At 40.8% G+C, this 18318-nt stretch overlaps 2 protein-coding genes across 6 annotated transcripts; one reads left to right on the top strand and one right to left on the bottom strand.

The window, feature by feature from the left end:
• The first annotated feature begins 801 nt into the window (after positions 1-801).
• On the top strand, positions 802-1800 carry ora5 (olfactory receptor class A related 5). The gene is made up of 2 exons (XM_072659118.1): positions 802-1431; positions 1543-1800. Exons 1-2 carry the CDS (start codon positions 802-804, stop codon positions 1798-1800), a joined length of 888 nt encoding a protein of 295 aa, XP_072515219.1.
• A 3713-nt stretch (positions 1801-5513) lies between these two features.
• nup155 (nucleoporin 155) lies at positions 5514-17495 on the bottom strand. Of its 5 annotated transcripts, none has more exons than XM_072659099.1 (35): positions 17435-17495; positions 15459-15613; positions 15185-15322; positions 14571-14667; positions 14403-14473; positions 14183-14275; positions 13788-14051; positions 13572-13645; positions 13389-13480; positions 13178-13275; positions 12847-13014; positions 12661-12761; positions 12385-12555; positions 12188-12298; positions 11975-12069; positions 11536-11621; positions 11323-11385; positions 10969-11119; positions 10816-10882; positions 10319-10434; positions 10132-10235; positions 9878-10011; positions 9588-9779; positions 9375-9513; positions 9145-9280; positions 8876-9029; positions 8678-8782; positions 8361-8515; positions 8145-8277; positions 7887-8000; positions 7602-7722; positions 7387-7497; positions 6942-7078; positions 6526-6632; positions 5514-6434 (listed from the first exon to the last, which is right to left on the bottom strand). In XM_072659099.1, exons 2-35 carry the CDS (start codon positions 15598-15600, stop codon positions 6296-6298), a joined length of 4179 nt encoding a protein of 1392 aa, XP_072515200.1. In that variant the 5' UTR covers positions 15601-15613; positions 17435-17495; the 3' UTR covers positions 5514-6295. The 5 variants fall into 5 exon arrangements, with proteins under 5 accessions (XP_072515200.1, XP_072515202.1, XP_072515201.1 ...); XM_072659101.1 differs by having other exon boundaries at positions 8145-8274; XM_072659100.1 differs by lacking the exon at positions 17435-17495 and adding an exon at positions 17374-17407.
• Between the last annotated feature and the right edge of the window lie 823 nt (positions 17496-18318).

Here is an 18318-nt window from a genome sequence, read left to right as displayed (position 1 = left end):
AGGAGCACACCCGCACTGTTTACAGACAGTGGCTGCGTCCTAATCCACATACTAGTGCACTTATAATTGTAGTGGTCTTTTTTGGCACACTATTTAGAAGGGTAGTCTGTTGCTATACATTCACAGGTGATCTCCATTTACCAATTGTGAGACTACTCGCACCAATTGTAACGTTAAAGGGCTGAATACTCATAGAGTCACTTAATATCCAAAAAATATTAATATACATGTATAATATATTTATGTTTTTATACATTTTATTACTGACCATGATTCCATTTATAAAAACAATTAAAGGGGGAACCTTTTCATAGGCACTGTAAGTGAAAGCTATGTAACACATCTAATATTGTCATGTTTAATTTGTCATAAATCAGAAATTATGCTCAGAAATTTGCAGGAAAAAAAAATCATTTTGTGATTTGAACTGGGGTGTCCAAACTTTCCAATCCTAGTGTATTATGTAGTCTAGTACTACAGTGACTGCAGCGGCATTTCTGCAGTAATGATCTTTCTTGCACAGGCTGGGTGATTCAGACGAAGTGACGAAGTGAGTGCAGGAAAAGTGTGAACAGTTATAAGGCAGGCTGCTGGTTGGTCGTTGAGCCGTGAGACAATGGAAATAAATCTGCCCAATCTACATTTATGCAAACTGGGAGGAGATCTGAAAGGCTGTCTCCATGGCCACACTGATGAAATTAGTGTCTGGTGATGTCAGTGTCGGCCGTTATAAATCTTAGGCTTAACCTTCTGTGCCACGGACACCCAAATGTGCTGTTTGGAACAACCATGGAACGTGGAATGGACGCCCAGGCCTGGATTAAATCTGTAATAAGAGGCTTTATGTGTGTGTCTGGGATCATAGGCAACCACTGGCTGGGTTTTCGCTCTCTGCCGAAATCCAGAGCTCAGCTCCGAACTAACGACGTCCTGTTCGCCAACTTGGCCCTCTCCAATCTGATCACCAATTACCTGGTGGACCTGCCCGACATGATGGACTTTACATACAACTTCCTGATGGGGAAGATGTACTGCAGTGTCTTCAATTTCTGCTCGGACCTCTCAGAGACCAGCAGCATCTTCACTACCCTGTTCATCACAGTGTTCTGGCACCAGAAGCTTGTGGGTTCTCTGAAGCGTGGAGGAGCTCCTGTGCAGATGGACAACATACGCCTAGTTGCCGCATTGCTGGCAGGGAGCTGGACTGTGGCTGTTGCGTTCAGCCTTCCCCATATATTCCTGGCCTCAAAGAACAGCAGGAACGCCACCTCCTCAGACTGCTTGGAAGAGTTTCCTTCCCTTGAAGCCAAGCAAACCTTCGATCTTATGTACCTCCTTCTTGCGAATATCATCCCGATTCTTGGAATCTTTTTCGCAAGCATCCAGATTACGGTTACACTGCTGCAGAATCAGAAGCGCATCAAGAGCAACATCATGGTGGGTAAAAGAGCCAAGAACAGCAAAACCACTTCGGCAGTTCCTCCAGGACGCCCACAGAGCTCACCAGAAGCCGCTGTCAGGTCCAACGCTGTGGTACCAAACCATGGACAAGGTGTCCAAGCGACCCATGCCAGATCCAGCTCATCTTCAGGGAGTCTGCTGAGGGCTGCCAAGAGCGTGGTTGCAGTGGCCACTATTTTCCTGATCTGCTGGGTCATTCACGTCATCTTCCGCCTAATCAGCACTATCAGGGAGTCGGCTCTAATGATGGAGTTAGCCAGTTACATAGGAGCAGCTTACACGTGCATCATCCCTTACATTTATCTGTATGGTGTGAAGAAGCTGAATTGCTCCTGCTGAGGCTGAAGATCAGCTGGTTAAGTGGTGCTTTCCCTAGTCGGCTGCAAGGAGAGGAAGAAAAGAGAACCAGTAAGCTTTAAATACACAAATGTCACAAATGTAGGTAGGTAAGCTGTAGGTAAGCTGTAGGTGAATTACGTTGATGATTTTTTAAAAACTTCTATTTGATGAGCCATGAAACACGCACAAGTAACCATTTCAGTAACAAATATTATTTCTATGTCGGTTTGACCTGGTTGGAAGATGACTTTAAGGTAACAGTGATTAAATCTGATCTGATAAATTTCAGTTAATCAATGCTGGTATTGTTTAATACACAGGTAGCCTGTTCTGGGTTTTGAGGGCAGATATCCTACTCCACATTTCCATCCTGATGCCATTTAAAGAATGGTAAATTGACCCACCTGCTTAATTACATGTTATTACAAGTAATAACTCTCAACAGAGCAGCAGGAGATAATCCGTGCGTCACTGGGACGGCTGGGACCATCAATTTATTGGCCTGAGGAAAACAATCGATTTTAAATTCATATATAATTCATAAAATCAAATAAAGGTCCTACGCAGAAAGCTTATGGGATCTGTTATAAGGGAATTCCACTGATGTTTAAGCTCAATTCCACACAATTCAATCATTAAGATGTAAACTTAGTCATTTAAGAGGGTTTGATAAGAGACATTTCTGGCATTTCTAGACCACTTGTTGTACTCGGGAACACAGAATGTAGAGGGGCACAGCTGTACTCCTCTACTTGCCTAATAATATTACTAGTAAAATAATAACAATAATAATAAAAAAAAAATCAGATAGGTATTCTTCTTCTTCTTCTTCTTAATAATAATAATAATAATAATGTTAGTAATATCACAAGTGATCATATCATGTATTTTTGGTGGGTTATACAGTTATAAGTGGCTATAACCATCATTATACAGCTGTAATTACATGGATGACTAAATAATATCGAAAATCCATTACTGCAAAAAAATTGACATAAACACTGGCTGAAAGCCCTTAGCTACCTGCTCTAGCTTTTGAAAGGACACTGGGGCATTGTGGGAAATGTAGTTGCTGCCTGTAGTAAATTTGCATGGTGTGCCCTGTAGTTCTGCTCAGCAGTCCAGGATAAAATTGACTTTAGTGATTTAGTAAGTAGTAAACTGGGTGTAAACTGGGTGCTATAACACCCGAGATGAGAAATCTGCTGAGTCAGAATTGGTCACAGTGGTGGTGATGAAAACAGACGTCTGAAGAGTTTAATGCCTCTAAAAGTCATGTCACAGAAGGGTTTTACACCAAATAAAACAAATATATGAAGTGGTACATGCAGGGCATTATGAGGGAAAATAGTTCTGAAATAAAACCTTTTTCAATTCTACCATCAATAACATTGCAAAAATAACCCAGAAGAAACTTGTAGCTTTACTGGAGGGTTTGGATGGTGAATAAAATATCTATATTAATGTTGTAATGATGGCGATACCTGGATTCATTCACCACCACTGTACAGAAAGCCAAGACTTTCACAGCAAACTTCCACTCTGAATTAATAAAACTTATTTTTACTGTTATTATTTAGTTTTTAGTACGGAATTAATGATGCATGCATTACATAAACACTGTCCAATATCCAACATATCAATATTGCAAAGTCAGCAGAGAACTGTGAGGAATTCATGAAATCGATTAAACCAGAGGTGAGCAACTGCAGCCCTGCAGTTTTTTTTATACCAGGTTTAGGTGGTTTGTTAGAGCTGGGGAATTAGCAAACTGTGCCACCTGAATTAAACCATAGAGACTGCTGAAGCCTGTTGGAGGATGTTATTACTGAGTCTTCATGTGATGCAGGTACATTTCTGGAGCATTACAGAAGCTATTTTGGAGGTGCAGCTATTCTTTTAAGCTCTTTATACTGACCTTAGTCAATTACCTTGTTTTTCATTATAAATAATCAAGACGTCGCAGCATATCTGCATTTTATTTCTTTTTTTCAGGAATACAATTAATACAAATAGATTTTAGCTGTGAAGTCTTTTCGAACTCATGACAGAGCGCAGAATACTACATCCATTCATTCATAATTAACATATTTACCTGAAATGTGGGAATTGCACCAGTTAATGTGTTCTTGAGATCTAAATTGAACTAAAGTGTCAAAATTTCCTGGAGATTTTAACATTTTGCTAGCACGGGTATCCCAAGGATCGAAAAACAGGTGTACAATCTTGTTCAATTACAGCTGCTATCCTTTATTCATTTATTTTATTTTGTATTGATGATTTATATATTATTATATTTTGTTTTCTGATTTCATTTTTATTTTAATTTATTTAATACATTTTAATTTATTTTATAATTGTTTGTTAATCATTTTTATTTATTGCTTATTCATTTTTAAAACTATTTTATCCTGTTTTGAATCACCACTGTTTATGAAAGGTGCTGCACAAATAAACTTGCCTTGCCTTTCTTTACTCAAACCAAACATTTACTTTTCAGCATTTCATTCGAAATAATTTTTTCAGGTGAAACTGAGGAATAAAGTACAAAAAATGTGCTAAATATGTACGTTTTTTAATCACTTAAATATTACTTTTAACTTGTGGAAAGTATATTTTCCAATTGATGTTTTTTTTTCATTAAAATTTTACAAAAAATTTAACAAAATAAACTAGCCCTTCTGAACAATAGCTAGTTACAGAGGGTGAAAAGCCAGTGGGAGACATAAGCCACGCTGATGCACAAAAAACAAGCCATCAAGGGAGCAGAACAATTACAGGTAAGGGGAGCTGACTTCTGAAAAAAACACCTCAGTGCAGACAGAGGGAATACAAAAATACTCAATGGAAGGTAGAATGGCTTTTTTGCCAGCACCTTCCTCAGGGATACCAGCTTCAGACTCTGCTGCTAGAGTCCAAGCCACACTGTCAGTAACTGGTAGTAGATCAGACCTAAATAAATAGGGAAGCTCATATTCTACCTGGTGGGAGATGATTTGAGTGTGATTATGCTGTCGTCATCGCCCAAAACTTTAAGAGGCTGCACATGTACTATAGGGTACACTAATTCTGAGTTAGTTGCTACAGGTTTTTAAGTCAGAAGTCATACACCTAAAAGAATGGCTAAAATCCACAGTAAGAGAGTTTTGTGTGTGTGTCTGGGATCAAGGCGAAAACTCACTGGCTGGGTTTTCACTCGCTGCCAAAATCCAGATCTCAGCTCAGAACTAACGACATCCTGTTTGCCTTCACCGATCTGATCAGCAATTACATGGTGGACCTGCCCAACACCTTGGACTTTGTGAAATGTTGACCCACGGGATGGATGTATAGTAGCGCCTTTAATTTCTGCTCAGACCAGCAGCGTCTTCACCACCATGTTCATCACAGTGTTCTGGCACCAGAAGATCAGAACTGCTATTTTACAACACTGGCCCCACTACTGACCCGGGGTTCTTTACGTTGCCTCAGTAATGCCACTGCCACTCATTTTGCGACATAGCATGCCCTCGCAGCTCTGTGAGCTACAGCATGAGATTTTTTGAGCAATTAACTACAGTTAAACGTCATTAATATATAAATGTATATTAAACAGAGCACTGGGAAATGCTTATTCTGTGGCTTATCTTTAGTATTAAAAAATATTTACATATCAAATAGACTAGATAGGGGCTTAAGTCATTATCAAAGAAAGCAAAACCAGGTTTGAGAGAATGTTTTATTCTTATTGTCGTGTATTTTACAAATTTGAACACTCAAACCTACTTTAACAATTCAAAACCACTCAAGTATTTATATAAAAACTTGTTTTAAAAAAAAGGTATCCGATGTAGAATTATCCATTCAGCTCAAACCAGCATGATGTTTTTGTATTAAATATGGTCAGGACACCAGCACAGGTGGCAGATACTGTGAGCACTACACGTGACTGTAGAATTACATCCCATTTCCAGAAGTGCTTGCGATTTCATTTTACCGACCTTTTCCAATTGGACTCTAAGCAGCAATTCCGATCAATGTGGAATTGTCAACAGTGAACTTACCACTGAAAGCACTCTTTGAAATCAGCTCCGTTGTTTAACAGTGAAGCTGTACCAACTCTGCAGTAGTCTCCAGGTATACTAGACAAGAAGTCAACACCTTTGCCTTTTGGTTGTGTTTAAAAATCACTGAACCCAGAAAAAGGCCTTTTCTCTCTCGCTCATATAGCACCTTTGGAAACAGTAGAAACAGTTTGGCAACTTAATCTCTGTATTCTTTAACAGAGCGGTATAACAACTTGCCAGGCACAGAGAGATACATGTATAGACCAGAGCTCTATTAGAACTTTTAAATATTTGAAGTTGCATAAAGGTTGTGAGGGCTTTGACTTAATCCTAATAGCTCGTTTCCCCTTTTGACCACATTTTCTTGCCACCTTTCAATTATCAGACAGAACAATGAGACAAAAATGCAATCCATTCACAGATTCATGTTGTGCCACCGCTCACTGGTGTCAATGCAGTTTCTCTAGTTTGGCTTGCAGAGATTTGAAGTTGCGGATGATTTCCTGCAGGGCAGCATTGGGGCTCAGAGACTGAAGCTCCACCAGATAGCCACATATGTTGTCCAAACATACATTAGTGAACCTCCGTCTGAAGGTAAAGGAAAACAAAGGGTAAGGACTGTGGTGCACAGCTTTATTATACAAATTCATGATTGGAGACACAGTTACTTAGATCATACCTGTCATAAGTGGGCACTCGGCTGGGGTCGTCCACATATCCTGACAGAAGCACATGAATACATTCCACTAGGTGGAGAGGTTTCTTCAGACGCTGCCAACAAGGATCCTGTCGGGGAAGCCAATAAGAAATAATTGAAACTGGTGAAAAGGTCAGAGGGATGAGGTAAAAAAAGTCTTTATAGCGGTCTTCATTTATCTGTAAGGTACTTCTCTCTCAAACACTCCCCTATTAACTTAAGGAGAAACAAAAGGGCTATGTTGGAATACCCAAACATGGGTTTACCCAAAATACAGTACCAATCCTTATAATGATCAAATCCTATGTGTGCAGTTTCAATTGAACTAGGGGGGAGGGGGACAAAACAAAAAAAAACTTTAAGCCTTAGCTGACACAGCATGACTGAGGGTCTCATACCCGACTCTTGAAGAGCTGATCGTAGACTTCCAGCAGACGTGGAAGTTGCACGCCAATCTCCTGCATGGTGAAGGTGACAAAGCCCACATCCCAGTTCATTTTACACACCTCCTGCTCCAGAAACTTCACAAGGAACTCTGAAAAAGTCACAAAGAGAATGAAGTAGATAAACAAAATGTTGCCTTTTCAAGACTAGACTACTAGTCCAATCAAATTCGAAACCCAGTCCTAAAAGGGCAGCAAAGACCCATCTCTTTCCATCATGAGATCAAAAACTTCAAACATCAATGTCCTCAAGTCCTGCGAGGGCACAGATCAAATAGAGGCATGCCTAAACAGGCAAAAAAGCCATCAAGGGACACAATTAAACAAATTATACATGACAGTGTTGACAACAAAAGAGTAACCTCATGAGAATGTGCTCAAAGAGGAAGTAAAATTGTACCTAGTGGAAAGTATCGTGGTGTCCCTGCATACAGCTTCCCCAGGGATACAAGCTTCAGACTCAAGGCCCGCATACGGTCAGCTGGACTCATAGCCACACTGTCATTCAGCTCTGTCATTTAAAATAATAAACAAATAAAAATACAAATTGGTTGAATATCGGTCTAGACAATAGTATCAGCAGTAAGATTAATTTTCGTTCCACCAGTAACTAACCTTTCTCCAATATCTCCTGCCACAGAGAATGGACCAGAATAGGATCCGAATGGCCAGCACAGTGGATAATGGCCAGCTTGCACTCAGACAACCGGAAATGGTCTGCAAACTCCCCATAGAGCTATAAAAACAGATAAAGTAAAAGTCAAGATCCAACAGATTACTTAAGTAAAATACTCCTGGGAAATGTGAATGTTGGTTTTCTAAAACGCTATATTGGATCTTCTATAAGCTATGAACTGAACACTGTTTTGGTTGAACATTCTGAAATGGAGTTATGTTTACCTTGGTAATGTCCATTAGCTCAGAGTCAAGCTGAGATATTGCCCCCTGTACAGAGGGATGTTGAGAGTATTGTCTGCTTAGCGTTTCTTGAATCTGGACCTGAATACGGACCACCTTGTGGGCAAAAAGGCAATACATGTAAACATCATTTCACACACAAACAAAAATCAGCTAGAATTTTTTAAATAAATAACCAAAAAAGACTAACAAAAAACTACTAATACTACAAGTTTCATCCACAGAATCTTTTTTCTGTACCTCCATCTTCTCCTCCAATTCATGCAGGAACTCCCCATCAGCTCCCATTGAGGAAATGCAAGATGAGCTCTTGGCTGAGAGGATAGCCCGGGAGATGTATTCCAGCCTCTGTTTCAGAGAAATCTCTGTGCTGCTGACACACATAAGAGTACCATCAGTCAGTGTGGGACTGCACTTCCAACTTAAGGCTTCGGCTGAAGGACCTCATTAACAAACCTGTGCATGTCAGCTAGCCTGGCCAGGACGTGAGCCGCTTTGCCAAAGCTGCGGCTTTTCTCGTAGTAACGCCAGAGGAGGTCCATGTTGCGCACTTTGCTCTGGTCCTGCTTTATCATGTGCATTAAATGGTCCTCGAGGTAGGGGGAGTTCACCTAAACAGTATTCAAGAAAATATTTTTAAAATAGTACATTTTATTTATAAATCATTTATATTCAGAAAACAGAAAGCTCATGGCAAAGTATGTGCAGTAGGGAGCTCATTTGTGTAGTGTACAGAAATCCCTGGGCACATCAATTTAGAAAATACTTCTCACCTCAAGAAGTTTGTCAGTGAGATCAGCCTGTATTAGCCAGTTATAAAGAGCAATGTGGAACAGTTCGTCTTGTGACCTCTGAGCCAGGCCAAGCATTTGCTCAAACTGCCAGAAAAATGGTAAAATTCAATTTAAAAACACCAGAATATAAAAACTTTTTCAGATTGATATTTGAAATAAAATAAAAAGTGAACTCACATGTGCTGCTGCATCCTCGTTGCTGAGCATATTGGGATCAGATGTCATGACTGGAGGCCCAGGCTGTTTGGGAACACTGGGAGACTGAGGAGCTGCTTTGCTCTGGTTCACCAGCTCCTGCATGGTGTCTGTGATGCACTTATAACACAACAACCTGGACAGAAGCACATTCAGACATCATTAAGAATAATGTTTAGCTTCTGAAAAGATTTGGGGTTAATGTCAAGTTCTATCACAGAGTACACAGAAAACAAAAGTATGTACATTACCTGTCCTGAAAGGCTTGCTGTCCTACAGCATCCTCCTCTGGTTCCCCGTTCTTATAAAAGTGAGGGCCCAATCTCTGGGGGTCTTTCTTATCAGCAGCTGTAAGGCACAGCTCCACAACACCCTCATAGAAGCGAACTAAGGAAAGTATTTAAATGACCCATTACATTTATTATTGCCAACGCATGTAATTATCTGACAGAAATATGTGTACGCATTATATGCAATGTACCTTGTCTGTATTGTGAACAAACAAGTGGCAGGTCTGTGTGGTGGCTGATCTGCTGGTACAGCCGCAACGATTCCTTGAGTGTGCGCTCCTTTTCTGCTTTGTTCTGGATCTGCCTGGAGCTCTGCAGTAGCTCATTGGCCTAAGAAGAGAGTAGCATTGTTAATAAGCACCACAAAAACTGTAAACAGGTTTGAGGCAGGGAAATAACATTACCTTAGAACAGACACTGTCATCACTGCTGTACAAAAGAGGGCAGATATCTCGCAGGTGGCAGCTGATGGCGTCCACAGAGGCGCTGTCTTTGATGTAGACGTTGATCAGGGCAGTGATGAGCGCTCCGGTCAGCTCACGGCCACGGATCACCACATCTTTAAAGGTGATGCCTTTCAGCTGCTCCTGGAAGTCCTGTAACACATTAATACAAGAGACACACAGTACACTGAGAAAGATAAGAGGAGCGTGTCCTTCTGCAATGACAGAAAAAAAACTTGTAGGGTGCAAACCTTAGGCAGTTCAGAGATGATGAGGTTGAACTGATGATCACACAGAAGCTTCCATAGAGCCAGAGTTTGAAAGGAGCGGTGCACCAGCTGTTGAATGGCCTGCAGAGAGGCCTTCTCATAGGCCTGAGCTTCAGCTGTGGAACAGCAAAAATAAAATTTTCAGTTTTGTGTGCCCTCTCTCGCTCCTCACATGCACATACACATACAGACAAAAACAAGGGGAGGGAAGAAAAAAAATAAAAAACAAAACCTACTGTGATATTTCCTTTGAAGCTCTTGTTGAACTTGCTGAGAGCTAGCACCATCTGGACGCATGAACCCAAGAAGTCTTTGCTGTAGGTTGGCAGGAGAGCTGAAACTGTAAGGGTAGACTGGCAGTCAGCATCACTGAAATACTAGCCAGGCCAAGTGTACAAATGCTCATGGAAGCAGCCTCCTTACCCTGCTGCACCTAAAGAGGAGGGGCTGAACTGGGAGTTCTTGTCAAGGAACTCTTTTAGGCCTTGCAGCTCCAGAAGAACTGCCTCAATATCTGATGAACTTGCCGTGCTCTCCATCTGAGAGTCAATTAAAGGATATTAAAGCCAAAAGATCAGTAACCAAATAATGAAAAAACAAAAGTCCAGGTACCAATAAACTGTCAACTGCTAACAAAGGACATGAAATGAACAGCAAGTACCCAATTTATCAAAATGACTAGTCCAACTTTCAAGGTTAAAGCAGAAGTAGTATAGTAACAATGACTAGTACACAAACGCCCACAATTCTGCATTGTCTTTAAACTCACTTCAAAAGAATATGACCCAGATAGAGGTTTAAACCAACAATGCTATGCTAATCTATTTAAGTTATACTAGACCAACATTTCATTGTCCTACTCAAGTCCTACTCAACATCTAAATATACACAACAGCAAAGTATAATAAATGGTTACTCACAATCATAACAGTTTGGCTTCCTTTACTGATTGGCTTCTCCATTGCCAGACTGCCATCCCAGATGTTCCTGTCATCATAAAAATTTATATCAGATCAGCAACAAAGCAAAGAATGAGGCAGAAAGGGGGGAGGCTTTTTAGTACTTTAGCTTACCCGAGTATGCGAGCGAAGTAAACACCAATGCCGTTGTGCTTCCCAGAGAAGAACACTTCAGGGCCAGATGACATGGCAGAAATGGCAGGACCTCCAGGACTCATAGGGGTGGCATGGATGAAGGGAGTAGACACGCTAGGTGGCATCATGCCTAGTATACAGAAAAAATAAGTATGTACCAAATTCAATACTTTACATTAAAATTTACATCCTAAAAAGATTATTAAATACAGACAGAAATGGAATGAAAGACACATAGCTTGTAACCTTTTCCATGCATCAATATATTTTGCATGCTTTCTAGAGGAAAGCTTTGGATCAACGAGTGAAGGGGTAGATAGCAGAGAAAAATACCTGGAGCTGGTGTAGCTAGGAAACTGGGATTGGGAAGAGGACTACCAACAGGCATAGGGGAGCCTACAGTTCCAACAGTAAGACACTATGGGTTAGAAATATGCTGACCACAAATCTATGAGCAGTAAAATCACACTAATAAGCATGTGCTCCAAAATTAGTACAAAATGTAATTGCTAAAGCAGGTTATTGAGTACTAGTGTTGCTAATCACCAGGTACAGGGGAGCCAAGGAGGGGTCCAACATTGCTTGGTGCACTCATAGCAGAGGGAAAACGCATCTGAGCCTCTCCTCCGTACCTGTTCAGAATCCCAAACACATACATAACATCAGATTCAGAAACACTTCTTTTTTATCTAGAAGGTCATTCAGAGCAGTTTAAAGTGAAATTCTGTATTGTAGAGAAACCAATTTAAAAGATTTATTATATATACACTATTTATTTAGTTACTGGAACTAGGCAAAGCAATGTCCACAAAATTTACGTGTGTACTGTGGGCCGATTCGTTCTTTTTTTTTACGATTAATAATAACAGTGAACTGAGCAGTGATCCAGTGTGATGGTTGTATGTGATGTAGCTTTCAGAGACACTGACATTATAATTTCTATTATTTCACCTAAACAGTTTAACAATTCTAATAAAGTGTGTACCTGAAGAAAGCTCGAGTAGCCCACATTGAAACTTCTCTGTCACAGGCAGCACTGGAACAGGCTAAGATTAGAGCAGTCGCACACGCCTGCTCCTCCTGCAATAGGAATAGGAACAGCAGAAATGAGAATGGCAGACAAAAACAACCCTTCCTGAATGTACATGGAAGTAAAACACAAAGAAAACAAATGCTGTAAAGGAGCTTTTTTTTATACCCTGTGGAGCTTGAAGAAGCGCTCAATTTCTTCACTCTCGCCACCACCGCTGCTTACCAGCAGATGGCGCAATTGGTCAACTGGTCTAAGTTTGTGAAAGATGTGACTTCCCTGCAAAGATTTACAAAGGTGAATAAGCTTAAGAATCACAGAATAAACAAGAGGAATGTCTGAGATCTGGAAAGCGAACGCTTTACCTGGGCAGAGAGGAGAACAAACTTCTGAGGTGGAATATTATGTTGCTTAACCACCACTGGCGAATCAGTAAGGGGAATGAAGTCCTTATTTAAAGGAGTGACAATTTTAGGCGCTCTGGTGTCTTCTATGGCACATAGTGCCCAGGAGTGTCCATCTATATTTGAGGTCATCTACAAACAAGAAGCAAAATAATTTATTTACCGCTGCAAGTATAAGCAGAAAACATGGAAGGCTTTTCCGCTATTACCATTATGAATGATGAATCAACGTTATACCTGGGCTTCCATGAGGGGCTTCTTAAAGGGGAAGGAGTCGTGATTAATACACCACAGGATATCACTGTCCTCTGTCTCTGACGCTGCCATCAGTAAAACTCCTAACCACCAAACAAAAATCAAGACAGCCAGTGTTGAGCATTAAAACACTTATTTCAAATGTATCAGTTCAAGTCATGAGCATACCTTTGTTGTAGAGTGCCTTGTGTACTTTGGCAGGCTTCTGCAGGGTGGAGGAGGCCGAGAAGCCTGGGGGCAGCCGAACATGAACCAGAGCAAGCAGGTTGGGCCGGGCTGTGTTCTGCCTGGCGTTAGGTGGCGCAAACTGAGTGGTACTGAAGTACAGACGTACACCTGCACAGTACACAGTGCACCAGAAGTGAAACATAAAACATCAGATATACTATGATGTGCATAAAGCCATTGTACTCCGTAGGATACACATTAACACTAAGAAACTCCATTACTTTTTATGACTTTTTTTTTTTTTCCCTGGGCACTTTCCAAGAGCTCTTACCAGCATGAGTGACAGCCAGGAGCTGGCAATCTGAGGACTCGGACCGATCAATAACAGCTATTTGGACGATGGGTTTGAAGACAGAACGATCAATAGTTCTGAAAGAGACACATAAGCAAGTGATAAAATGGATATCATTGGCTGAGAAGATGCTTTGTGCTCTATACACAATACTGAAAACTAGAATAAATAACCTGAAGTGTGGCCCTACCTGGCAATATTCCCAGCTGCTGAAACAATAGAATTCTGGGACATGGCTGCCACCCGACTCATTCCCTGCCCATCAGCACCCAAATCGTAAACCTATAATAGGCACAATAGACTGTTAGCAACAAAGTTTGTTATTTTAACTTTGGTTTCATGTCTAAAAATAGCAGTAAATAAACCCACGGACCTGCAGCACACCTTTCTCAGACCTTGTATACAGAGTGTTGCGGGAATTATCAATGGCAATCTGAACAACCGGATCTGTAAAAAGAAAAAAAGAAGAAAAAAAAAAAAAAAAACATGAACAAAAATGAGGTGTGATCCAAAGATGCTATGAACAATAAGTAACCACACCCCAATTACAATACACAATGTTCACATATATGTGCTTTGAGGTTCTCACCATCTTCAGAGAAAGAGAACTGCAGCAAAGATGGTATAAGGAAAGACAGGCTGCTCTTAGAGTGGTTGATCTTTCTGCAGCGCTGGCTGAACCAGCCAGCTTCAGCCTGGTAAGCAATCTCATAGAGACAGCCGTCCTTGCCGGCCAGAAAGATGCGGCCCACATCGGTGGAGGTGATAGCCAGCATGTAAGTATTGTCCGTGGGAATGGAGTAGAGCGGGTCAGGCAGTAACTGCATGGCTCCTGACATACTGTCATTTAACCCTGTGGAGTGAACATATGAAGCATTATTTTCCAGAAAGCGCTTTCAGTTTCACAACTGTTTAAGGTTCTGGAGCCTCAGGTGGTAGGGAGTAGGATACGAAAATAATCAGGATGGTACGAGAGAGACTTACCTGTCTGAGCCTTGGGAAAGCTCAAACCCAGGATCACTACATCCACAGGTGTGGCCAACACTAACAGGAAGTGAATGTGAGGCTGAAAAATTCCTGTGAGGGGGGAAAAAATGGTTTCAGCAACAATTGTAGTTTTAAAAGACAGAGAAAGAGGTTTGTTGTGAATGATACTGGACGCCCAGAAGTGTCTTTTCTGATTACCCGCTGGTCATCCACTTACCTTCCTTTGGCTTTACTAGCCCAACTGAAAGGATAGTTTCACTCAGCCCATCAAAATATGCCACATCCCCCCTAAATAACAGGGGGGTAAAAAGAGGACATCAAACTGAGCACTATTAAACCAAGGCCTGTAAATGCTTTTACTTCTTACTGCAATATCAGTACTTACCCATCCTCATAATTCCACATGAAAATGTCGTTATCAATCGTCAGCCATGCCCTGCTGATCTCAGGGAAAACTCCCATCATGCAATTGCACTGCATATCTGTGAAGTGCTGTGATTAAGGTTTGGCAACATTAATGTTATGTAACTACAAACTCACCAGGTTTTCCAAAAGCTTTGCACTTCGTAAGTAATTTGTTAACTAGTCATTACAATGCTGCCACATGATTGGCTGATTAGATACAAGTATGAATGAGAAGGTGTACCAGATTTTAGATTTTAGTGTTTGCACACATTTAAATATTTCTGTACATATTTTTAACAGGTAAGTTTGACTGATTGGAACTGATAGTTCAAGTTTTGACTGGCACTGGTGCAGGGGAGAAGTCAACATTCTCTGGACTCTCGTTAAGGAAACACCCAAAGAACCGTCAAGTCTAACATTCTTTTACCTGTTCATTCATTATTTGCCGAGATTGTTCTAGGAAAACTAGTTCATGTAAAAAGAAAGCAAGCTAAAGAGAAGAAAAATACTGTGAAATAATTTAAAGAAAAGCATTTTATGACACATTAGTTTGCCATACTTCGCATCAACTGAGGATTAGAAATGAAAGGATACGGCTAAACTGCTCCACAAGCTCTGGAGGTAGAGGGACTCTACGCACAGCACTCAGCTCTGGTAAGTGGGGCACACTGATAAGCCCTGGTCCTTGTAGGGGGTAATCCATGTCTGATACCCCAGACAGAGAGGGCATATCTGATGGAAATTGTACAAAAGAAATATCAGCGTTTAATAACAGGAAGAAAAATTCAACCTATAATGAGGTCTGGATAACTTACACAGTTAAAGACAGTCAGTTATGAATATCACTGACAACCAAGTGGGTTCTTACTGTGTGAAGGTACATTGAGCAGCTCTGACAGGTCTGGAAAGCAGCGGTCTTCCTGCAGGTGTCGATCGATGAGCCTACCAGAGTTTTCTAGAGCCTCTTGCAGAGCTGCTGCCATGCTGCTGGGGCCCAGGCTCGACGGCATAGCTGAAATACGCCTACAGAAGAACAAGTAGCACTACGAATGACTTTTCTAATTTTCTACATTTACTGGTCACAAAGGCCCATTTTACATAAGAGCGCCTAAAATAAACAGGCTTGATGCACTCACTCATTCATTTCTTTATTGGTCACTATAAACCACAACATTGAAAACAATTACTGCTTACTGCATATGATTAATTTGTATAGTATTTAATAGTAATTATTAGTACTTTTTAAAGAATCTGACACTACTGACTGTCTGTAATTACATGTATCACAAAAAATGTCTACGTGTCATGCCATTGTATTTTTACCATATTGCCCAGCTCACTATCAGTTATCTAAAGCTTTTCACATCACAGACTTTTAGTCATTAAGGAAAAAAGCTTAACATGGCTTTATGTACAAAAATAAATGCTCAAAAATGAAAACAAAGGGCTATTTACATATGGGTGCCTAAACTCAACAGGCTTGATGCACCGCATTAATTTCTTTATCGGAGAGGTTCTGTAGCCCTAAAGAGCGCTTATGACATGAGATGTATTGAGAGTACCTCTATCTTTGCTTTTACTGACTTTATCCACAAAAAAAATGGTTAATCATTCAGCATGTAATCTACAAATCAACAGAAGAGTGGCTGAAGCATTAGTAGCGGCAGTAGAGCAGCAGCGGCTGAAGCATTAGTAGCGGCAGTAGAGCAGCAGCGGCTGAAGCATTTGTAGCGGCAGTAGAGCAGCAGCGGCTGAAGCATTTGTAGCGGCAGTAGAGCAGCAGCGGCTGAAGCATTTGTAGTGGCTGAAGCATTAGTAGTGGCAGTAGAGCAGCAGCGGCTGAAGCATTAGTAGTGGCAGTAGAGCAGCAGCGGCTGAAGCATTAGTAGTGGCAGTAGAGCAGCAGCGGCTGAAGCATTAGTAGTGGCAGTAGAGCAGCAGCGGCTGAAGCATTAGTAGTGGCAGTAGAGCAGCAGCGGCTGAAGCATTAGTAGTGGCAGTAGAGCAGCAGCGGCTGAAGCATTAGTAGTGGCAGTAGAGCAGCAGCGGCTGAAGCATTTGTAGTGGCAGTAGAGCAGCAGCGGCTGAAGCATTTGTAGTGGCAGTAGAGCAGCAGCGGCTGAAGCATTAGTAGTGGCAGTAGAGCAGCAGCGGCTGAAGCATTTGTAGTGGCAGTAGAGCAGCAGCGGCTGAAGCATTTGTAGTGGCAGTAGAGCAGCAGCGGCTGAAGCATTAGTAGTGGCAGTAGAGCAGCAGCGGCTGAAGCATTAGTAGTGGCAGTAGAGCAGCAGCGGCTGAAGCATTTGTAGTGGCAGTAGAGCAGCAGCGGCTGAAGCATTTGTAGTGGCAGTAGAGCAGCAGCGGCTGAAGCATTAGTAGTGCAGAAGTACTAGTAGAAGTAGTAGCTAGTGGTAATGGTAAAAAATAATAAATGCTAATTAATAACAGTAGCTAGCAGTTTTAGAAGTAGTGCTAGCTAGCTAATAATAGTAGTACTGGCAGGACCCCATTCCGTATTCTGTCTATATCTTTGTATCTCGTTGTGTTTCATGACTGTGTTTACAGCACGTCGCCTGCCCGTAACCTAAGTTAGCTAGCTAATGCTAGCTGCCGTTAGCCAGCTTCAACAGAAATCAATAGACGGTCAAGTAAAAGCCTATTAGCTTAGCTAGTGCTAGCTAGGTTAGCATAATAGCTAGCTTAATGCCAAGCAGCTCTGAAGTCACTTATTTAGATTATAAACTTCAGCTGAATGAAGCTCAGGCTAATCTCGCTTATCGTACCCTTCAGCAAACTGAACGAGCCTCCTCTCGCGCGCGCTGCAACGGTTTAGAATGAACTCACAGTTTAAATCCACTCGCCGCCTCGCGACTCCACACTCTCCCGCCAAGCTCGTGCGCTTCACGGTGCCTTGGCCACTCGGGATTCTATTTCCGGCTCAATTATTTACCCCACAGCTGCTCTTCATAATAAAAGTTTCTCGACGCCGCATCCAAACTAGGGGCTAGCGACGCCACTTATTCTTCTTAGGCGCCTGAAATAGGATGGATTCTGATTTCGTGATTTCTAGCATGAAAACTAGCAGATGTAGAAATTAACAGTTATATTCGTATAGCTACAGTCTTTTCAGCAGTATTCAAAAACCGCCTGATTCCTTCTGAGAGGGAAGAGATTAATAAGAAGTGTATTTACAATTAGCTATACAGATTTATTCTCTTTTTTATATAATCTAATTTACATTCAATTTCATTAAAATATATATGGTTAGCTTACAGACATTACACTAAAAATGTTGGTGTCAGGATCAATACGAAATAAAGAATAATCGGAATTATGTGGCTTTCAGACCAACTTTGTGCGGTGCGTTAAAAGACAAATAGTCAAAAATATTTTAATTATATGGAGCCCCTAAAGTAATAATAATAATAATAATAATAATAATAATTTATTTCATTTATTTAACGATTTATTAAATTGAGGGAAATTGAGGAAACAATTTATGTCTTTAAATGTTATTTAACGTATTTAACTTGGTCATTGTATCATAATAATAATAATAATAATAATAATAATAATAATTAGAGAAACTTTCCCAACAAATCATTTAATCAACGATTTATTAAACTGAGGAAATTGAGGAAACAATTTATGTCTTAATTTTTTTATGTTATTTAACGTATTTAACTTGGTTATTATATAATAATAATAATAATTAGAGAAACTTTCCC

The sequence above is a fragment of the Salminus brasiliensis genome, chromosome 16 (genome assembly GCF_030463535.1).
Source record: "Salminus brasiliensis chromosome 16, fSalBra1.hap2, whole genome shotgun sequence".
Lineage (NCBI taxonomy): Eukaryota > Metazoa > Chordata > Actinopteri > Characiformes > Bryconidae > Salminus > Salminus brasiliensis.
This window is presented reverse-complemented; position numbering and strand designations above follow the sequence as displayed.

Bases quoted from the DNA above. Each gene is read 5' to 3' on its own strand.
- ora5 (XM_072659118.1), top strand. From the start codon at position 802: ATGGACGCCCAGGCCTGGATTAAATCTGTAATAAGAGGCTTTATGTGT. The intron at 1,432-1,542 runs ATCATGGTGGGT...GTGGTACCAAAC, and splicing joins AGAAGCGCATCAAGAGCAAC to CATGGACAAGGTGTCCAAGC.
- nup155 (XM_072659099.1), bottom strand. From the start codon at position 15,600: ATGCCGTCGAGCCTGGGCCCCAGCAGCATGGCAGCAGCTCTGCAAGAG. The intron at 14,052-14,182 runs GTAAGTCTCTCT...TTCACTCCACAG, and splicing joins CTTTCCCAAGGCTCAGACAG to GGTTAAATGACAGTATGTCA. The intron at 6,435-6,525 runs GTATGATCTAAG...CTTTACCTTCAG, and splicing joins CGAGTGCCCACTTATGACAG to ACGGAGGTTCACTAATGTAT.